Below are 21,893 nucleotides of genomic sequence, written 5' to 3'. Positions count from 1 at the left end.
ACTTAATTGCATTAATATAAAAAAAACATTTAAGTAAAATTTTGTTTTCTATTGAAGGCCAAACATATGTTGCAAAGAAGATGTTGCGGAATAAAATAATGCTGCCAATTTCGTGATGTTCATATATGTTGCGAAGGAACTGTTGCTGAAATGTACTGAAGAATTTGCGGGCTCAGCCTGGAAGTAGGCAATAAATATTTTGGTCAGATTTTTAGGCATACAAACATACGAATGTTATGTAGGCGCGAAGTTCAAGTCACACATCCACGATTTGTGTGGATTGCATGTTTCACCTTAGGATCCCAAAGACATCGAACTAATGGAAAATCTGGGTGTTTGAATAATTTGATTATTTTCTAGATTTATTTCGCTCTGATTGTTTTGGATAGGCGCTTTACGTGCACTCGGGTTTCGTAATAAATTTGTAATTGAAATTGATATGTTTTTTCCCGTTGATTAGCTGAGAGAGTATCTACATATTTTATATTTTGTTTCTTTAGATTTGGATACACATAATCATCCAACACATTAATGCAATGATTTTGTTAGCTTATTCCAAAAGTCCATGTCATGTGCTGGCATCGTAGTACAGACTACAAAGGACAGAACTGATATTGTCTGCCGAATTGCAAAACGTTTACACAATCGAAGTAGAGATATATTGTAGTATGGTATTTTGTTTAATTTATAAGTAAATGTTTTTTATGCGGGCGACTAGAAATTTCAAGAAAACTTTAAATATACAGATACATACATATATCCGCTGAGGGATTAGTCGAATTACATGCTAAACCATAGGAATCATGAATGAATTACATTAACTTGCATTACGCTTTACGTCTAGGGTTAAATTAAATTAAATATGGATACAATCATCTGGTATTATCTTAGGTTCTACTTAAGCACTCTTAAACGCAACTAATTAGGCATTTACCCCCTACTTTGTTCTGTAACCTCAACGGAAATGTAACTAAAGTTGGGCGCAATCTGAATGAATCGTAGGGTATACGTATTATGCTAAACGATAAGTTTAAGTTAGTTAGAGAAATCTTTGGTCGCAACTACAACTGAAATTGATTGTCGAAGGGATCTTCCTCGGATGGGAAGCGGTTCGGTTCCCCTCTTAACTTTGTGCTGGTTAAACGCTGCTGTACCCAAATCCTATTGCCCATTCGTGTGTCTATGGAAGTGTGGATACGGATACGGATACGGATACGTATTACGAATATAGTTTCATATACAATAAATTGTATCTATAAATTATCACAGTAAAATAAATAGAATTCGTTTTTTCTTGCTGTTTGCTCGGATTTAACCAAGGAGTAGCCAAATGACTCGGTGTGCGCTGGATATATCCACAAATTGCTGGTTTGCTTGGTTGCTAGGTGCTAGGGTTCAAATTATGGAAGATACGATAGTCATAGTCCACATTTTGGCAAAACTGTTGAGCACGAATGTGCTCGCCTGCTCCTACTGCTACTCCTACTCCTAGTCCCTCTCTCACTGGTTGAGCAGCGTGTTGGTCACCTCCGAGAAGGAGAGCAGCGGACTGCCATCGGCATAGGCGCCCCCAGCCGTCGGCGGGGCATAGGCCAAGGCTGTATGCGCCGTAATGTTGGCCGGATAGAGCAAATGGTGTTGCGGATGGTGCTGTGGATGTGAATGATGATGATGCGTCTGATGCTGCTGGTAAAGCGTTTGCTGCTGCTGTTGTTGCAAGGACTGTTGCACCTGCTGCTTGGCTGACTTGCGTCCCATGCGCGTCGTCTCGCTGCTGTCGCTCAGCGGTTGCAAGGACATGCCACCGACACCCACCTCCTCGGCGCAGATCACCAGGGGCGTGGAGACAATGGCCAGCTGCTGGTAGGGGGAGACGTCATCGGCTGTGGTTGCTCCTGTGGCACCATTGAGGATACTGCTCACTGCGGGCAGGGCTGTTGGCGAGCGGGTTGTGGGCGGCGGCGGCGATGAGGACGGTCCTCCCACCAGCTGCAGGGGATGATGCAGCGGGTAGCCTCCAAGAGATTGTTGTTGCTGAACCTGCTGCTGATGCTGCTGCTGATGGGTCGTGAGTATGATCTAGGGAGGATCGTTACGGTTAGTAGTCAGGCGACAGAGCACTCATCATGGGTGCACTGGTGTGCGTGTGTATCTGAGTGTTGTGGAGTGTGTGTTGTTGTGATTACAGTGTAGATTACAGTGAGTAGAGTACAGAGTACAGTGATTTGTGTGCTTCAATACTGGGTGCAATCTATCCCCAATCTATCTAGCGGTGACCGTGACCGTGGTGCAGGTGATGCGACTGGGCCGCCGGAACGTGTCCGCTACTGCCCGCCGACGGGTGGTGCGGGTGCGAATGCGGATGCGTATGCGGATGCGGATGATACGTGAAGTACTGCGAGTACTGCGTGTAGGAGGCGGGCGTCCATACCTCGCTGCTTGCGGCGGCTGCTGCTGCTGCTGCATGCTGATGATGCGCTGCCTCATGATGGTGATGGTGATGGTGGTGGTGATGCGAGTGCGGATGCGGGTGGGCATGATGATGCTGTTGCTGTTGCTGCTGTTGTTGTTGCTGCTGCTGCTGCTGCTGTTGGTGGCAGCTGGACGGGTGCACCGCCTGATGATCTGTGCCCGTGCTGGTGCCTGTGCCCGTGACGGCCACTGGGTGTGTGAGAGGAATACTTGGAGCGCTAACATTGGAAGCAACTCCACGTTGCGGTTGCTGTTGCTGTTGCTGCTGCTGCTGCTGCGGCGAGGTCGTGTGCGAGGAGGCGGAGTACAGTCCGGAATCGTCGTGCTGCATTTGGTAGCTCTCCGGCGTGCTGGCGCTGGCCGATTTCCCCGCCAGCTCCTTCGCTCCGTTCCACTTGGCCGCCGTCGCCGGCTCGTGCTCGTTGTTGTTGTTATTCGTGGCGTATCCCAGGCCATTCGTGAGGGGTGTGGCGCGTTGGGGGGAGCCGGAGCGTCCGCCCTGAAGACTATTCAGGGGAACGCCACTCGAGTGGGTGGTGCCCCACATCAGCACCGTCTGCCTCTCGTAGGGATCCCCGCCTGCAGCGGAGGCCGCTGTTGCTGCCGTTGCGGCAAGCTCCACTTTGGGCGTCACGGGAATCGCGCCATTCGGCGTGGCACCACTCACCGGCGATGGTCCGTCCGAGGAGCAGGAGATGACCTCCATGACCTGCGGCGAAGACTTGGGCGTCTTTAGGGGGATTTGCTGCACAAGGATTACACAAAGATTAGCCAGGGGAAGCCCCATAGAAGAAAGGATGCCACTCACCTGGGGCGTGGACGTGGGACTGCCATAGCCGCTGCTGTAGCCACTGTAGTACTTGCCCGTCTCCTGCCACTTCTCGTCCGCCTTGGAGGCAATGGCATAGCCATCGTACGAGAGGAAACCATTGGCCACATACGCCGACGCTGGCGCCCCGGAGTGCGGGTAGTCCGTGTAGTACCCGCCGACGGCTCCCTGCAGCCGGTACTGATGGAAGAGGTTCTCGCTGACCGGATAGAAGGCATTGGCCGGCATGGAGCTGCCCATGTAGAGATTGTCCGCCGCACTACCGTACGGCGAGGCCGTGTACATGGGATTGAGGTTGGAGTAGGCGGCGGCCACGGCCACCGCCGGATCGGGCAGGTACTCCACAGCCACGGCAGGCGAAGGCGAGCCCACCTGACCGCCGAGCGGCGAGGTCTGCTGATTCTGCTGCTGCTGCTGTTGCTGCTGCTGCTGGAGCTTGCGTTTGCTGCGGCACGTGGAGAGGAAGTCCCTCAGCTGCGTCTTGTAGCGCCGATTGGGTCGTGTCGGGGTCACCGGCGGCGGCAGGGCGTGGGCCGTGGGCGAGGCACTGGGCGGCACAACCAGCTGGTCCGCCTCCGAGAAGTAGGTGGACGCCAGGCCCGTGTCCAGGTAGCTGACCTTGAAGTCCATGGTTCGCTTGCCGAGCAGATCGTGGCCCTCCTCGTCCATCAGCTGGCGATGCGTGCAGATCACAAAGTCCGGCTTGGAGTTCTTGTACACCAGACGGGAGCTCGTCTGCAGCCACTGCCACTCGCCATCCTTCTTCTGGTAGCGGTAGGCGATCATTCCCGAGGCGCCTGTCTTGAGAACTGAAACGGAAACGGAGGAGTATCGTTAGCAGAGGCTCTTCTGTGGAAGACCATGTAGTGGTTGCAACTTACGCTCCTGGTGGGCACTGGCCACATAGGCCAGGTCATCGTAGTGCACCAGATCGTATCCACCCATGTTGACCAGCTCGGCATCCGCATAGCCCAGTATATGCTTGCCCCTCTGATCCATCGAGACCAGGGAGAAGTCCAGCTTGTGCTTCGACTTGAACATGTTCTCCTTGTGCGGTATCTCCAGGAGACTGGGCGGGCCAAAGGGTGTGCAGTAGGCGAAGAGCGCCAGTGGCGGCTCCTCCGTCTTCCGGTTCTGTCCGTGCAGGATCTTGATGCGACCCCGGATGTCCAGACGCAGGAAGCCACTCGTGTTGTCCAGCAGGCAGCGGAAGCGAACGGTGAAGCTGCGCTCCAGATAGAGCGCCTTGTCCGGTGCCAGGGTCTCCGAGAGCTGCATGCTGGACATGTCCGCGGGCAGGAAGCTGTTCCACAGCAGCTGGCGCTGCAGCTCCTCGCGATCCTCCGAGTGGACCAGCTCGTACACGGACTGATGGACGATGTCCGACTGTGGGGAGATGAAGGTCAGTCAACTCTAAAAGGGATTTCTCGTATTGATTTTAACTTTGTTTCGTCTTTGGTTTGTCTTTTCTCTGTAACTTTTCCCCTCCTCCCCGCTTTTATTCTGCGTTTCTTCTCCCTCCTCCCTTTTGTATTCCCTCTCTTTATTCCCTTTTGCCTTGGGTTTTCGGGGCGTATAAATCAAAATTCGCGCAAATTGAAAATGCGCCCCATGTTGGCTACAAATTGAGACATAAATTCTGCACGCGCCAGGAGCAGAAGGGCAGGAGGAGGAGAAAGAAGGTGGTTACCTCGGGGGGAGGGGGGATCCGCAATCCAGATATCCAGAAGGAATGGGGTCCGGTACGGGATTCCCCTCCCGGCTTGTGGCACACAAAACTTTCTTTAGCGCAAAAAAGCAAACAAACGCAACTGATTTGCCCCCAATCGTACCACCAATCGTGCCTCCCAATCCCAAACCGATTCCAAGGGAGCTACGCTTTTAATTGAGCTGCCAAACGGGGCGTGGCATGTGCCGCTTTACACATTTACAACTAAATTCAGAAAGAATATCCATAGGAGAAGGATGCTGGAGGCGAAAGCTAACTGCGATTTCAATTTCCATTCGACAATAAAGTAGGCAAAAAACACTACAATGAAGGAGGAGCCCAAAACTGGACTCAAATCGGAAGAGCCCCAGCATCAGCATCGAAATCAATCTGGTAAACGCCCTGCTACTGAACATCTTGTACCATCTACCATCTACGATCCGGCATCCTTCGTCTGCCTCTCGAAGGAAATTCCCAGCGATTGCGCAATCTGATTTTAATTTATGATCTGTCTGAGGGCAACGCCAGATCGACTGAGCCCCCAATCGATACAGGTCCCAATACACTTCAAGAAAAGAGGGCTCCACACACTTTCCAAAGGGATCGCGATGCATGCGAAGCGCAGGACTTGGTTTAGGGTATCTTGAAGTCATGTTCCCTGAAGGTTATTGGTTCATTGTACGAGTAGCACTTGCTTGGGACCCCCGACTCTTGACTGTGGGTTTGACTTTGTCCTAACTCGTTTCCTTCCTTTTTCTGGCAGACAAGACATGCGGAAGCATGGCATGCCAGAGTTTGACCCAAAAAACCAGACAAACACAAGAGAACCCTCGGCAATTAAAATCAATCAAAATGATGAGAGGAGAAATACACATACGGATAGGAGATTATAGCCAGCTCGGTGGCACTTACCTGATGGAAACCCAAATAGCTCTCGATGCTGTGCGTGGCAAAGAAGACTTCGCCTTCGCATGTCAGTATCATTAGAAATCCATTTAGGGCCTGCAAAGAAAACCCAAGAGAATGAGAATGTGAATGTGAATGAGTGGCATCAAAATTAAATCAAAACTATGAATTAAATTTATTTTTGGGGCCATGAATGTTGCTCCAGAGACAAGTAGCAAGTGGCAAGACTCCTCAGGTATGGAATCAATAGATGGATAGATGAATGAATGACTGGAACGGGAATGATTTGAGGGTTGGGCTTGGCCTGAGAAAGGAAAGGGGTAATTACAGTAGCTGCTGTGGGGTTCATCATACTATTTTCGTGAATGAAATGTTATCCATCTTGGAAGCCTACGGTGTTTTGACTACACAGCGAGAAATTATTATTCTTTCGAATCGACAAGATCTTCAAACACAACTTTAACGGATGAATCCAGAGGATACGTTTTTGCTGTTGCTTTCTGCGAAAACACCATTAACCGTTCTCCATAATATCTCTCAGTGCCTATGCCTATGACTGGTTGGATCTGGGGCTGTGGGGGGATGCCGCGTTCGAATGAACCTTGCCACAACAGAAACCAGCGATGATGGCGACGGCAGTGGCGGCGCTTGCCGCAACCAAAGCGTAATCAGCGCTTAAGCGGCTCATTTCATCCAAGCCACAGGTCGCAGTGCCCCCAGTCCCCGCCTCGCTGCCCGATGGCCGATCCCTCCGTGTGGAGTTCCACATCAAACACAACCAGGAAATGGCTGGCAATTAAATCAATGCGTTTCAACTGAACAGAGAGAGAGAGAGCGGGATTGAGGGGGAGCCAGGGAGCGGGAGGCAAAGATTTTTTGGATGTAATTGCAGGTTTCCATTCTCCACAGCTCCACTCTCTATGGCAGCCAGATCCCCAGAGATGATCCATTGTAATTATTATCTATTCGGATATGCGTTGTCGTCGCCAAAAGCTGGAAACTTGGCTAACAAGAAATAAGTGTACGATAAATATGACCATGCAAAAGTTTGTAATAATTTTCATTGTTGTGTTTTTTGTTGTTGTTCCGTTGTGTTGTTGTGTTATTGGGGGCCGCATTATTGTTTTAGATTGCATTTAAAGTCGGGTTTTATGGACTGCTAATGGACGCCACGCATGCGATTCTCCTCTGCAGATCTCAAGTGGAACACAACGGCACACGGACCCAGCTAACGGTAAGCGTTAAGCGTCGTGTTTGGTGTTGGTGTTGGCGTCGTCGTGCAACGTGCAACGTGTGAAATGAAATGAAAATGAAAATTGAAACCCGGCCTCGCAGCGAAAGACAAATTTGCCAATGCTCCATTAGTGCCTCTGTTGCGGTGCGGCGGTAATTAATAAAAGCAAAAAAAGCCAGGAGGAACTCCAACAGAAAACAGAACTCGGCACACAAATACGGCCCGTAATTAATACGGGCGTATTTAAATATCAATTTGCAGCCACCAGCCAGCCGGGCACAGGCAGAGTCGCATCTCCGTCCCCCCCTCGTTTGAGCCGGAGAAAAATGTGCGCGATTGCTGCTAATTACAGAGCAGGAGGTCCAGGGAAGAGCCAGAGCCTGCCTCATTCTGAGACTGAAACTGAGACGACATCAGAGGAGGCGAGGAGAGCTGATCTGAGCCTGAAACAGCGGGAAACAGCTTGGGGGAAGCGATGGGGCTTGTGGAGCATTGGCATTAGCCGACATAAATGCTAAGTGGCGTCATCATTTAAAACGCATCAACAGCCTCCAAAGGATATGGCCCCAGCATACGGCGTACGGATTGTCATCAGTCCGAGCTGAGAGATGAGTTGAGATGAGATCGGACGAGTGGTCGAGCATCAATAATCGTCTTAAAGATCCGCCTCAACCAGTAGCCAGTGAATGATAGAGAAGTATATACCAAAAGAAAGAGAGAGAGTGAGGAGGTTTCTGATATTGGGAATACACTATTTTTGGATAACTTATTACATATAAGGAAGATTTCAAGAGGAGGAGTAGGGAAGCACTTAGAATCCTGTGACAAAACAAGAAATTTTAGATGCCCTTTGATGGCAAATATAAGTGTTTTAATTTCGAGATCGACATGATCTTTTCTATACCTATGTCTATACCTAAGGAATAAAAGGTCTCTCCAAATAATTTCAGATCTATGAAGACTTGTATTGTTTACCCAAAGAATAAAAACTTTATTTGCCTCAAACATATATTTATTGTCTAAGCCCCCAAAAAGGGTATCTGTTATTCCACCCAAATCCTGGTTACATTTTTTCTTATTATTATTTTTTCATTCATTGGTTACGTTACTCTTTTTCTCTTCTCTTCTCTCCTCTCCTCTCGTTTCATTTCTTGCGGCATTTTATGTTTTTATACGGACATGAAAGATTTCTCCCCACAGTCTAATTGTTTCTCTGGCCATCTCCCTCGCACTCCGTAGGATATGCATACTCATGTGTGTGTGTGTGTGTGTGTGTGTGAGGAGGCTCTCTCTTTCCCTCCAGCAGCTACAATTTAGACAAGCTCTCGTCTGCGTCTGCGTTTGCGTCTGCGGCGTCTTCTAATGCGATTTTAATAATACACGCCCGTCTTTTGAGTGGGGTACGTTTGGAGGGGACATCCAGCAGATACTTTTATGGGGTATCTCTGTGCGGGTTGAAGGGTATCTGTGTGTTTGCCTGTTTATGGGTACATGCATCTGTGTGTGGTTTTATAGACATCTCTGTGTGGGATTATGGGTATATCACTGTGTTTCTGTGTAAATCTTGCATTTCACTTTGAAGATTTGATAAGTTGGCAGCGATTATTTTACCATTTCCTAGCCCAAGATGCAGGAAGGCGGTGGAGGAGGCGGCGACTGCGGAATAGTCGTCTGTCTAGTTTGGCCAATTTGTCCATATTCGTCTGGATAATTGCTTAATAAAGCTACAGGCCACCCCAATCGAGGGACCCACCTCTCTCTGCGAGTGTCTCTAGTCAGTATGGGTGGGTATACCGCCTGCCTCCCCAAAAAAAAACAAATACTGTTGCATGCAGCCGAAGCGGAGTTCAGTTGAAAATGAGTGTTGAAAGTGTTTTACTTTCAGTGAAAACGGAAGACAATTAAACGGTGTATACTCCATATATGTACATATGTATGTATGGGTGGGGGCTGCGAGCTGCGTGACAAAATGCCATTTTCTAATGATAATATGTGGCCCACACTCAAACAGCAGCAGCAGCAGCTGTTGTTGCTTCTGCAAAAAGTAAAACTTCAACGGGGCAACAGGTAACAAATACCTGAGGTATTAAAACTAAATATGCACACCCTGCTCCCCCATTTAGCCATTTCCCCACAGAACATTTCCAGGCGTTTTCCTCCTTGACTCCGAGACAGACTAAAAATATGCACGGAAATGCACAATTGTGCAGTTTTTGAGCTCGACAATTAGCTGGAGCCGGGCAAGGGACTTTAGTGGCTTTTTTGGCTTGCATTCAAATTTGTTTCGGTGGCCGGTGGCCACCCTGCGTATACGTAATGCAGCCAAACACGAAACTGCAATGTGCAACATTCTGCAGCGAGTAGGAAGGAGGGGGGTGGTTTTAGTTTAAGAGACTTTGACATTGAATTGTGTGTGGAGTGCAGCGAGCGCCAAAAAAAAAAAAAAGGAAGGCAGAAGGCGGCAGGCGGCAGGCTGTTGTTGCAATGCAATGCGCGTTGTTGCACAATTGCGTGTGTGTCTGTCCCCAGGTTGTGGCTGTTGTGGCACTGGCAGTGGCAGTGTCAGACGTGTGTGTGGCAGCACTTGCCTGGTGGCCCGGCTGCTCGCTGCTCCAATGCCCGGTGAGCTATGTGGGCATTAAATTAAACTGTCATGACTGTGACAAGTGCATATGTTGGCGCCTCGGACAGTGCAACACACACACACCGCCATGCAGGAAAGAGAGTGAGAGGCAGAGAGACACATGCACTTTTAATTCAACAAAAACATGCAACTGCCCCCCCCCCAAGGGGGTGAGGCACGGGGGCTGTTGGGGGAGTGCTTTGCGACAATTTAATTGAAGTTGTACTCTTGTTTTTTTCTGTTTTTCTGTTTTGTGGCACATAAACTTGAAATGCATAACTTTTTATGTGCTGTTCCACATTTGTGCAGCTGTTGCCGTTGCCTCGTTCTGCGGCTTGATAGCCGCTTATTAATTATACAGAAATCAGAGATCGTTTGTAAATCGGAATGATTGGGAAATCGCTTATAAGCATTTAGACCTTCAAGTGTGTGAAATTGTTTAAAGACCTTTATTTACTCGATTGCCCATAAAAGAGGGATCTAGCGAGCCGAAGATGGCAAATATCATCCCTTCCATCTCCCTTTCATCCCTTAGATAAGCATTCCTCAAGGAGGATAATCAATTAAAGCACTTATTAATTGCAGACCATTCGAAATGATGGAATCGGATTGTCCTGACCCTCACTCAACCTTCGATTGCGTGTCTCTCATTTATCAATGGAGACTCTCTCTTTCTCTCTTGGATAACAAGACGCTGATTGATTAGGGGGGGGGGGTGGCAGCATATCCTGGTTGCCCCAATGAAGCCATCAAAGAAAGAATGAAAGCTGATGAAGACAAATGTAGGTGATTGGTGGGGAGAGGGCTGAAACTCTTACTGGGTACTGGGTACTGGGTCCTGGGTACTACTCACCTGAAGGAACATATCACCATCCAGCAGGCCGTGCTCGAAGGCGCCCAGCTCCCGGGTCCTGTAGCCATCGTGTGCGTGTATGTGGGGCAGGACACCGTTCTCCTCCTTATCCTTATGCATAACAACTGCAAAGAGAGGGGCAGAGGCAGAGAAACTTTAATATTTATGAAGGAATTTTTCGGGATATTTTATTAACCATAAATATTTTATGTACCCCGCTCAAAAGGGGGCGGGGGCAGGGGGGCAGGGAGGCACGAAGGAAATTGCTTGCCCATAAATATTCCCCACAATTGTTTAATAAACCGACTGGAGTGGGGGGGGGGACGAGGCCTGAGACTGGCGGCATAACCATAGTAACTTCATAAAAATCCAATATATCATATATATATCAGTAGATGTGTTTGTTTGTATATGTATGTGTATCGCTGGTAGGAGCCCCGAAATTCCACCATATATTCGTACAATAAATATTTACAGCTTTGGCAAAAGTACTAAAAATTGTTTATGGTGTCATTGTAATATTTTATGAGAACTTTCGCCCCACCGACTCGCACTCGCACTCCCAGTGCCACCCCTCCGATAGTACCCACCCCTGGGGCAGCCATTTTCCTCCGAGGAAAACTCATTCTACATATATTTTTTCATTCGACTCTCACTCTCTTTTCTCTAGTTTTTTTTTGTTTATTTATTTCTTGACGGCGGCGTAGGCGACGGCGGCGCAGCAGAGTTTTTATAATAAATTTGTCACAAAAATTGATTTATGCGCGATAAACGATAAAAGAAATGGAACTTCATATATTTTCACAATATTAGTAAAAGGTTTTCGGGCCTACCACGAGGGAGGGGTGGCTACAGGAGGGTAAACCCTCGAAAGGGAGGGTCGTGGAGAGGGTGTTTGTTGGCCAAAAATTATGCCCACCGCCGGCTGATGTCTGATGTCATAAATTATGATTTTTATCAACGCAAATGAGTGAAATAAAAAATGTATAAAAGTGAAATAAAACAGCAACTAAAATAAAAACAAAGGAAAATGCTTAATTCACGCATGGAAAACGCCTGAAGCCGCCCGTCCTTCCTCAAGTGCAACCCCCAAGAACCAAGGAACGTGAGGGAAAAGCCAGGTCCTTGGGGTCGTAGATTTAGATACCCTTTGCAGATCCTTCGTTACGTGGTTTGACTATACGATATAGTCATTATATTTGGTGTAAAGTCATATAAAATCCTCGTGGATATTCGTAAAAATAGGTGCTGTGGAATCAGATACCATTCAGACGGAAGGATTTATGTATGGACATGGCATTATCATGATCCATCGACCTTGGATATGTACCTATGATGGCTATGGTTTAAAGTCTGTGGATTTGGTTTAGTAATTGGTAAGTTCTCTCTTTTAGAGACTCACACTTCAACTCAAGGAAGTTTCTCTAAAAAGTTGCTCTCAGATACCGATAAAACCTGAAATTTGATATAACTATGATGGTAATAAATAAATATACTTTATAGGATCGGAAATCCTTCTGCCCAAAAACCGTTATACCCTCTGAAAAGGGTATACAAAATGAACTCTCAGAGTTTGGCTTCAATTTCAATTAGCGGTTCCCTGAAGCACTCCCCCAACCACACTGACCCTTCACCCTTCCACAGCGCAGCACACACCCTCTCTGCCTCTCTGTGGCCCTACCTTTGAGGTAACCGCAAAACTGGAGCTCCTTGTCGCCTCGGTTTAATCTCGGCCTTTTTGGTGGCCTTTTTATCAAATTAACAAAAGTGACTCCGCTCTGAGTCTCCACTTCCCCCACCCGCCCACTCTCTCCCTCTCTCACTCTTTCGAGAAAGATTGTTCATTTTAGCGAAAGTGCGATAAAACAAATAGTTGCCACAGTCCACTCCCTCTCCATTTCGGTGGCGGGAGTAGCCTAATGTGGGCCCAAACAAATTGCATCATGTGCGTGTAATCCTGGCGTGATCCTTTTACAGCCACTTGGCCTAGGAGCCGGCCGTAATTATTCATAATTTAATTAGGCTCAGTTTACATTCATTTCGAGGCTCTTTTTATGAATATTTCTGGTTGTACATTTGAATTTTTGGTACGTGCATAAACTCATTTAATTAATTTTCCTGCGCGCCTAGATTTTTGGTTTGGGTTGGGCCGGCTTTGAGGCTTAGTTTCAGTTTTGGGTTACAAAATCTGAACAGGCGGAACGGGGCCAAGTCCGGGGGGGAGTCTGCTTTTATTGCACTTACATTGTATTATTACATGGTGGAAATAAAGCAAATTTACGACACATTTTCCGTAGCTGCTGTTTTTCCTGCTCTCTGGCACTCTCGGACTCTCGCAGTCTCTCTTTCTCTCTCTGCCATCTTGGCGGGGATAACCAACCCTTGGAGAGTCGTTAAATGGGGCGAAAAAACCATCCCCCATCCACCCTGTACAATGGTCATGCGGTGGATGAATATCTGTGGCCGGGAAAGACCGGAAAAGCGCAAAATCTCAGCTGCAGGACAGGGGCGGGGCGACTCTCGATGATGTACATAAAAATGGCGATGGCGATGGCGAAGGCGATGGTCGAGACCCCACCCAAATGGTGAGCCCCGAGGGAAAACATGTCTGGGCGGCGGAGGGGGCAAGAGCTTGGAGCTGGGGAAAAGCTAACGAGCGGAAAAGCGTGCGCAGCAAACGGCAAAGCAGAAGACCCAAAAGATACTCGCCCTAATGACGTTGCACTCTGACGGCACCTCAGTTCCAGTCGTTCCTCCAACTCCGCTCCACTCTTTTTCCACCCATTCTCATATTCCATTTTCCTCTGTGCTTTTTATCCCCCCCCCCACTACTCCCATCCAAATGGCGTCAATTATGCTGGGTCTGGGCGTGGCCCCGTGGCCGGTGGCACGGCTTGGCGCAAAATAATAAATAAAGTTTAAAGTTTCTGACATTTTGGCAAATATTTTCCGTGCCGACAGAAGCAAATATGTCATGGAAATGTCAAACCCATCAGCGGATTTGATTGGAAAACTGACAGCGCCAGGGCCCTGCAGAAGCAGAAGCATCAACCCATCCACCAGCCATTCAGGCATTCAGCCATTGGCAGCTGTCATAATTGACAGCGCTTTTCGGATGGATATACCCAATCCCCAATCGCCAATCCTTAGGTGTGGGGCAAACAACAAAAAAAAAGGGTTAATGGTGGTAAACGGATGGGAAGTCTGACAGAAATGGGGATACCTTGAGGTGGAACATGTGGCTTGAAAGAGAAAGGTAGAGGTGGCAGCAGATAGAGAAATGCATGTCTGGATAGATAGATAGATAGATAGATAGATGGATAGATAGATGGATAGATAGATAGATGGATAGATAGATAAATATGTAGATAGATATATGTATGAAAAGATATATAGAGATATACACATTAGATGGCTTCAGATATCTTCTAAAGTTACTGCAGAATTGTTCAAAAGATTTCCCTATGAAGAATGTTGAACAAAAGATGCGGTAAATAATGAAAAAATTGATAGATATTTAATAAAAATAAAGATTTGTGGATGGAGAGATTATTAAGAAGAAAGATACGATTGGTAGAGTATTAGAGAAGATGCAATAAATGAAAAAGGTAATGCTCTCCTATTGACAGTCAATATTCTATGATATCTGAATGTTTTAGACCTATTAAACTAGCAAAAGCAGATCTAAAACAATAAATAAGGACATTCCACACTTAAAGGCACACATTTATAGAAGGAAAATGGTTTAAATGTATCCCTCAGATACCCCATGAACTATTTCTAAAGACTTTCTAGCTCTAGTTAACTCTGTAGGCCTTAAGCCTTGATTTTCGATTTGTTTCAAGGAACAATAAACTCCACTTAAGTGGATTTCTTTTCCAGCAAAAAGTTCCTTGAAACGGGCTAAGCGGTTTCCTCCCATAAAACCAGGCATTCCTAGGCGTTCTTTTTGATGGTTATTCGTTTTCGGAGGCTCGTTAGAGGTTCCTTCCTTTCCACTGAGTAACTGACATTCCAAGGCATTCCGCAGAGCGAGAGAGAGAGAGAGAAAGAGAAGTTAAAGGTTCTCCAACACTCCAACAATCGGGTGTTGAGGGCTTTCCACATTTTAAAGTTGTTGAATCGTTTAATGGACTTTAAATTGAACTAGGCCTTAGACATTGTGGTATCTGTAGCACTCGAGCCTATGCCCAAAAGGGAGAGAGGGATAGAGAGGGGGCGGGAGAAGAGGAAGAGGGGTGTCGACCTACGTAAAGTCACGCAATGTTGTCTGGGCTATATAGTACATATATACCCCTCTATATACTTACATATGTACGAGGAACAGCTGTGAATTGGCCGGCGTGACAATGCGACGCCTTCTGGGGCACAGAAACACCAGAAACAACACCAAGAGTATCGTAGAGTAGCTGGTAGGCAAGTGCATCGCCATCGCCATCGCCATCGCCTGCCTGACTGACTGATTGCATGTCCGCCTGCGACCCATTCATTGTCTGGCTATAATACCACGGAGAGGGGAAGAGGAAAATGCCTTAACTGGAGCAACGCACGAAAGTCATGTTACAATGTACGAAAAATTGGCCAAATGCCGGGTAAGGCAACGGCAGAGGCAACGGCAGAGGCAACGGCATGCAGAGCAGCAGATTGGAGTTGGCTTTTAGTATGTTTTTAGGTTAAGAACTAAGCCTTGGCCTCCACCCACCGGCCTATTGGGAGCACTTGCCTGTGGGCCAATTTTGATAATAACATAAATACCTGGCCGCAACAACAAACAGCAAAGGGAAAGGACGGGACAGACAGTGACCAAAAGACCTTGTCGTGGCGGCCGATAATCGGTGGGTGACTTCCATTAGGTGCATCCCCCCGCCCACGCCACTGTGGTCTGCCACAGATGCATTCATTCATAATATGCTTAGAGCAGGTTGCCACAACATTGCGGCGGCAATTGCCACTTCCCACGAGCAGCCGCAAGAGAGAACCAGTTGCGAGGCGGCCAGAAAGAGCCGACAGTCAGTTCGAGTCAAAAGTAATGGCGACATGATTTGCCAGCAAATCTATTAACCGAATATGAAATGCCCAAGACCACACTGAGGGAAAATGTGCAGTCTCAGGTGGGGGGATCGTTTAGGAAATTACTTTTGAAAGTTCAACAAGGAAATTCGTTGATTGAAATGAAGGTTTATGTTGAGGAAGCGTATGATAAGTGATTTTTAAAGTATGGTAATATGGCAGTGCATTTCCTGGCTAAAATTATACAAATTCCTCAGACAAATAGTTAAACGAAAGACACAAAACACGAATGGGCATTGGCATGTATTTGGGTATTGCAATGGTAGACTTTAGATGAAGGAAAACCTATTTTGAGTGGTAATAAGCCATTCTTCCTTTAATTATCAGGAAAATGTTTACTACAAAAATTACCTGCTGGCTGTGAAAGGGTTTTCATGAGATGTTGAGGTTTCTCTAAGGAAAGTAGAAACGAATTTCCACCGCCTGGTGGCACACTTTAAACCGGTTTTGGTCCTTTGTATCGAGCAAGGGGAACCTTTGAAATCTCCTACCCTAGGGAAAACATATCATAAGAAGTGTGAACAGCTGGCGTTTGTGAAATCAAGATCTTCCAATAAGAGTTTCTTTCCAAGAACTATAAGCCACTCTAAATTGTAGTTTTTCTTTGGTTTCCTTTCTCTCAGTGCACCTTTTAATCATGTGTGGGAACTCTGGTGGGGGCTTTCAACCAACGCAAAAAAAGACCCCCACCAAAGCAGACGGCAGGCGGCAGGGACGGCAATGAAAATGCAAATTTGTTCCCATCTCACATTACCGAATCTTTGAAAAGTACTTGACTCTGGAAGCCACTGGAAGCTTCTTGGGAACACAATTTGCCTATGAACTGGTTTTTATGGCGCATTTAAATGGCATTTAATGGGCGGTGGTGGTGGTGGCGGTGCTGGCGGGGGCTGCTTTGCGTGTGCCCCAAAAGAGCTACCGCAGAAAAGAATGTACATATAATAATCGTAAAAAAGTGTAGGCAAGAACTATCAATATCTAAAAGGGCCATAACAACTAATGTTTTTAGCAATTGTTTCTCGACTTTCCCTTGCCACTTAATTACGCAACTCATCAATTAGGCAGACGTCGAAGCGCCGGGAGACAGCGGCAGCAGCCGACCTCCACGGGCATTAAAAATGTAGAAATTGCGCGTCTTAACAATTATGGCCCTGCCAGAATAGTAGCCATAAGGTGGTAGTCCTTGGCCCTTTGGCAATTATAGACAGTTACCCCGCTGCCCCATCGCCGTCTCCCTCTGCTAGACAATGGGCCATTAGCAGCGCGCTTTAATTATTTAGTTTGGAAGCACAAACCCAATGCAGAGATACTCTCGGACTCGTAGTAGAAAAAGGCACAAAAAAATACGAAAGAGAGAATTAGTAAATCATCAAGCGGTCCTGAAGGATGGGGGCAGGAGTGCGGAGGGCGTGGTCCTGAAACTGAAACTAAAGCAAATGCAAAGCCAAACGTTGAGAGAGCGACTTGGAGTTCGGTTTTTGGGTTCGGTTTTCGGTTTTTGCGCAAGTCAGGGTCAAGCAACTATAGAAAGGGAGTCATCATCATCCCCCACAAACGTATAAGTATATAGAGTAGATACATAGATGCGTACTAATGCTTAGATATATACATATCTATATAGCTACAAAAATGCCATGTGTTTTAGTACCTACAGATGCAGATCCTAGGGTTAAACTTCTTCTCATTGGATTTCCAATAGTAGCTCCATCAATATGGGCATCTAATGAGAATGAGACACGTTTGAGTTCTCATCGGCTCAATATCCTTCCCATACACTTTCTCGAATCAATTTTAATCGTCTTGAGTGCTTCCGCCTGGTAATCCCATGAACGGCACACGTTCCGAATTAAACCCATTGCCCTGTCCTGGTCCTGGTGCTGGCCCTGGTCCCTCGATCAGAGAGAGAGTCCCAGACTATGTGTGTGTGGTGCGGAAGGCAAAACAAACACTAATTGTAAATTAAATGATCCCGATAATATCCGAAAAACATCTACTACTCGTATTTGGTGGGGCGGAGGGCAAACAAATGAAAACCAAAAGGAAAACAAACTTTGACCTCACAACCCCGGGACACTGGGACTCTGAGACTCTGGAACGTCGAAGGGATATACTACCATACCAGAAGGTGTGCGGGGGGGGTGTACGGCTGTACGGACACAGAGGCCACTCACCGGGGCACACGCCGCAACGGTTCTGGTCCATTAACCCGTCGTCGTTGCAGTCCTTGTCGCTGTCGTTGTCCTTTGAGGTTCCCATTGGGCATTGGGCATTGGACATTGGGCATAGCAGGGCTTGGCAGCAGGGATGCCATTGGCAAAAGGAAACTAATGTTTATATTGACTTTTCACAATGCACAATGCGGCACGTGGCAAGCGGATGTCCAAATGCTGCTCCTTTTCTGTTGCCATTGCAATTAACGCTGAACTACGGCTTGACCGCTAATTGTCAAAATATTTACTCAAGTTTTGTAACCTTTTTTTTCGGCGTCGTCTTTATTCTGGGGAGAGAGTTTTTCGGCTCGGGCTGGGACTGGGGCTGGTGTTGGGACTCGGGAACCTCCCAGGACCCCGCTTTAATTCTGCACTTAAACTTAATTAAAGCTGTCATACCACCCTCTCTCTTCTCTGCGGGAACCCCTTCTGGTCTTTTGCCAATTTTTATGGCAAATGAAGCAATTAAATATGTTTCCCTCTCTCTCTTTCTCTTGTTTTTTTTCATTAAAACAAAGCTTAATGTGAATGACCTCGAAGGAGAGAGAGAGAGAGAGAGAGAGAGGCGTACGAATCGTTAATCAAGCCATCAAGGCCCGAGAGTCGAGAGTTTATTGCATTTGTTTTAATTAATTTAAATTATACGAAATATTTTCGAGATCCCCCTCCACGCAACCATCCATCCATCCATCCATTCATCCCATCCCTAAAGCATGGTCTAAAGCACCCCTGAGGGAAGTCGTAGATACATATGTTAGTGGAGGTCCTGCCCCTCTATGAACCGCTCCTGTTCCTTCCTTCCTTCCTTCCGTTCTGTCTGCCTTAATCCGTCAACAGCACGTGCGTGTGTCCTTTGTATGTCCTGTCTGTATGTCCGTATTTCTGTTTCTGTTTCTCTTTTTGGTTTGTTTCTTGCTTCTGTTTTGGGAGAGCAGACTAGAGGACCTCCTGGCGCGTCGTTGAAATTAGTTTTGAATCATTTATGAGTCATGTTCTAGGCCAAACCCAAACCCAAGCCCAAGCCCAAGCCAAAAACCAGAACGGGAGAAGGTCTCCTCGCAGAGAGCCCAAGCATAATCGATTTAATAGGCCAAAAACTGGGGGGGGGGGCTTTTCTATTTCTGCTCCATCCCGCACTCACCTTGAAAATAACTTTTGGTTCTTAAATAACTAACGGACAGCCTTAGTATGCTCAGTCGATCCAGTTTGCTCAAGATGTTCTGCTCGAAGGGCAGCAGGGAGGCGAGCAGATCCAGCTCCGCGTTGAGGCGCTCCCGATGCCGCTTTGATGGATTGCTCTTTGTGACGCCATCCTTGGGCGGCGGCTTCAGGCTGCAAGCAGAGGGAAACAGAACATCAGAGAACATACATAGCAGCAGGGTAAAAACAAAAGGGAAATTCAAAACAATTTTCATGCATAAATGGAAAGTTGGCTCTCCATAAAATATAGAACGCGAGCCGCTAGAAGCCGCGCGCGTCAGCTGTGGCCCGGCGTCGGCGGAGTCGCTGGCGGCGCGAACTTGAAAAGGTCCAAATTATTAATTGCACTTATCAGTTACCCTAGAACTATATAGGTATAGTGGACAGACAGACGGACCCTCGGAATATCCTCCCCTGATGATGGCACGGGGACGGGGACGGGCAAGGATTGCCAAGCACAAACGGACTCTCGGTCGAGGGTTGATTTCGATTAGCTATGCCCACTTGATCTCTGGTTCATTAGACGATCTACCATCAGATGTGGGTGCGGGTTGCACAATTCCATGCCCTCTTTCTCTGGGTGAGAAAGTACGTGTCATTATTGCACTACGTATTTTAGGATGTTAATCGAAAGAGATAATCGATGGTCAATCGATTAGCTATCGTTGGTTTTACAACTTCTCCAGAGACATCATCTTTTAGGGTGGGCTATTGCGCTTATGCAATTAATCTCTATCTAAGGATCTGCTTTTAATCGAAATAATAGTCGAAATATTTATCGTTAAACCTGAAATTTATCTATATGAATATTGAATAAACCCAGCAATATAGCAACCAAAACGGGTTTAATTATTATAAAAGGTATCCCTGTAGGAATCGATAAATAACAAATCTCGATAAGCACATATTCGATTAAGCGTTGTTTAATCGACATGTTAGCGATATTTTCCTTTGAAACAGCTGTTAAACCCTTAACAAAATATCGACTTCTATACATTATATGGTTTTAAGGATGCTTTTTAAAATTCAACAATTGGTGATCAAAAATTTATCGCATGGACACAAACAGCTACCGAATCGAATCTGTATCGCAATTATTATTGATCTTTAAACTTCGAAACCAATTTTTAACACAAATTCTAAAAGCCTTTCATGTCTAAAAACCATAAGAAACATCAAATAAATTGATCATTAACCAAATTACGTTCGAATCAGTTAATAATAGTAAACGAAGCAAAACTCCAAAGCTGAATATGCAAACATTTAAAGTATCAGATTCCGATTCAAAGAAGTTCATCTTCCCCATTGCTACACAGAGACTACCTCTAATAATTTCCATGAATCAAATCATAAACAACGAATAAGAAGTCGGCCGCAATCAGAAAGCACTCCAATTAAATGTCATAAAAGTTCGAGGACCCAATAGAACCCAGCCCAGAAACCGAAGCAGTCTGGAAAATACCACTGCAAATCCAAATACTGAAAGTGATACGGATACAATCCGTCCAATTCGAAGGAAGGGGGGAACGAACACTCATAAATGCAAAATCCGTTTATGATGGGACTCGAGGAATGGTAAAAGGTGGAAAGGGGGATTGGTAGGGGAGTCAGGAATGGGTTGCAGTTGCAGCAATCTGGATGAGTTTGGATTAGCCTGTGTGTGGACTGATGGCCTGATGGATGGTTGGATGGTTGGATGGATGGATGGTTGGATGGATGGATGGATGGTTGGTTCGTTCTGGTTTACAAAAGCTTTGCCGCTAATTCATCATTATCTCCGGTCATAAGCGGATAAACCGACCAGCAGTTCTAGAGGATTGTCTTTATAAGCCACATATGTGTATGTATGCGCCATCTATCCTTCTCTTTCTTTGGATGTATCTTTCTGTGTGTGTTTTCCCTCTCTTTCGTTGGTTGTTTCTTTGCATATTTCCCTCTCTTTCTGTAGCTGTTCCTCTCTTTCCATCGCGGTGTGTGTTATTTTTTAATCATATTTTGTCTCATCATTTTCATTGACATTATTACAAAGTTAATTGCGGTAATTAAATGTAATTATATTTGTAATTTATGAGGCGACCCCATCCATGGTCAACCCCCTCCACTCCCCATCCATCTCCCCTACTCTTCCTTCCCCCCCATCCATCCATCCATCCATCCATCCACATTTCTTGCGTTGCTTTTTTGTCACTGTTCTGAACATTTTTTAGCTGAACATTTTCCATTGTTTGCTGTTTTTTTAAAAACCTTTTTGCTTGGCTGCACACACAAACACACAGACGATACGTGTATGTGTGGACTCCGACTAGGACCTGGGCTCCAGGACTGTTGCAGGATATTGTCGCGTTAAGTTAATTGGTTCCTAAGGTTCCTCTGCCTTTGCCTCTGCCACTGCCACTACCCCTCTCCTCTATCCAGTATCCATATGGGGGGTGGGGGGCTGGTTCCGTTGTTTTTGCTCTGCTCTGAGCTCTCGGGTAATTGTCAGTGGCATGTCCGTTTGATGTCACAAAACTGGACGACATGTTGCCTCAAATTGTTTCTGTCGGCTAATCCCCGAGTTCCTCTATCGCAATCGCAATCGCTATCGCCAATTCCTTGCCCCTATCGCAATCCCCAATCCCAGTGCCATTATCATGCCACTAAGGTGTTGTCCCCCGGTTAAAAGAATGCCAATGTCTCGCCCATGCCTGACGGCGGGATAAAAGAAGGATCTAAGATAAGTATCCAAGGATAAGTGGAGTTCTCTCTTGTTCTCTCTTGAGTTTTTAGTTAATCGATGGTAAATGTG

General features: G+C 46.5%; 1 protein-coding gene across 2 annotated transcripts in view; it reads right to left on the bottom strand.

Moving 5' to 3' along the window:
• Positions 1-341: 341 nt before the first annotated feature.
• LOC108157409 (single-minded homolog 2) overlaps positions 342-21,893 on the bottom strand; it is a 35,793-nt gene continuing 14,241 nt past the window's right edge. Inside the window, exons 3-9 of one of the 2 annotated variants that reach the window (XM_033389636.1) lie at positions 19,047-19,237; positions 10,626-10,750; positions 5,922-6,011; positions 4,183-4,687; positions 3,281-4,110; positions 2,456-3,217; positions 342-2,079 (exon numbers count right to left, since the gene is read on the bottom strand). In XM_033389636.1, coding sequence (XP_033245527.1) covers positions 1,501-2,079; positions 2,456-3,217; positions 3,281-4,110; positions 4,183-4,687; positions 5,922-6,011; positions 10,626-10,750; positions 19,047-19,237 — 3,082 coding nt within the window. In that variant the 3' untranslated portion in view covers positions 342-1,500. Of the gene's footprint in view, positions 3,218-3,280; positions 4,111-4,182; positions 4,688-5,921; positions 6,012-10,625; positions 10,751-19,046; positions 19,238-21,893 lie in introns of both variants that reach the window. The other variant, XM_033389635.1, reaches the window with a different exon arrangement.

The sequence above is a fragment of the Drosophila miranda genome, chromosome 2 (genome assembly GCF_003369915.1).
Source record: "Drosophila miranda strain MSH22 chromosome 2, D.miranda_PacBio2.1, whole genome shotgun sequence".
Taxonomy (NCBI): domain Eukaryota; kingdom Metazoa; phylum Arthropoda; class Insecta; order Diptera; family Drosophilidae; genus Drosophila; species Drosophila miranda.
This window is presented reverse-complemented; position numbering and strand designations above follow the sequence as displayed.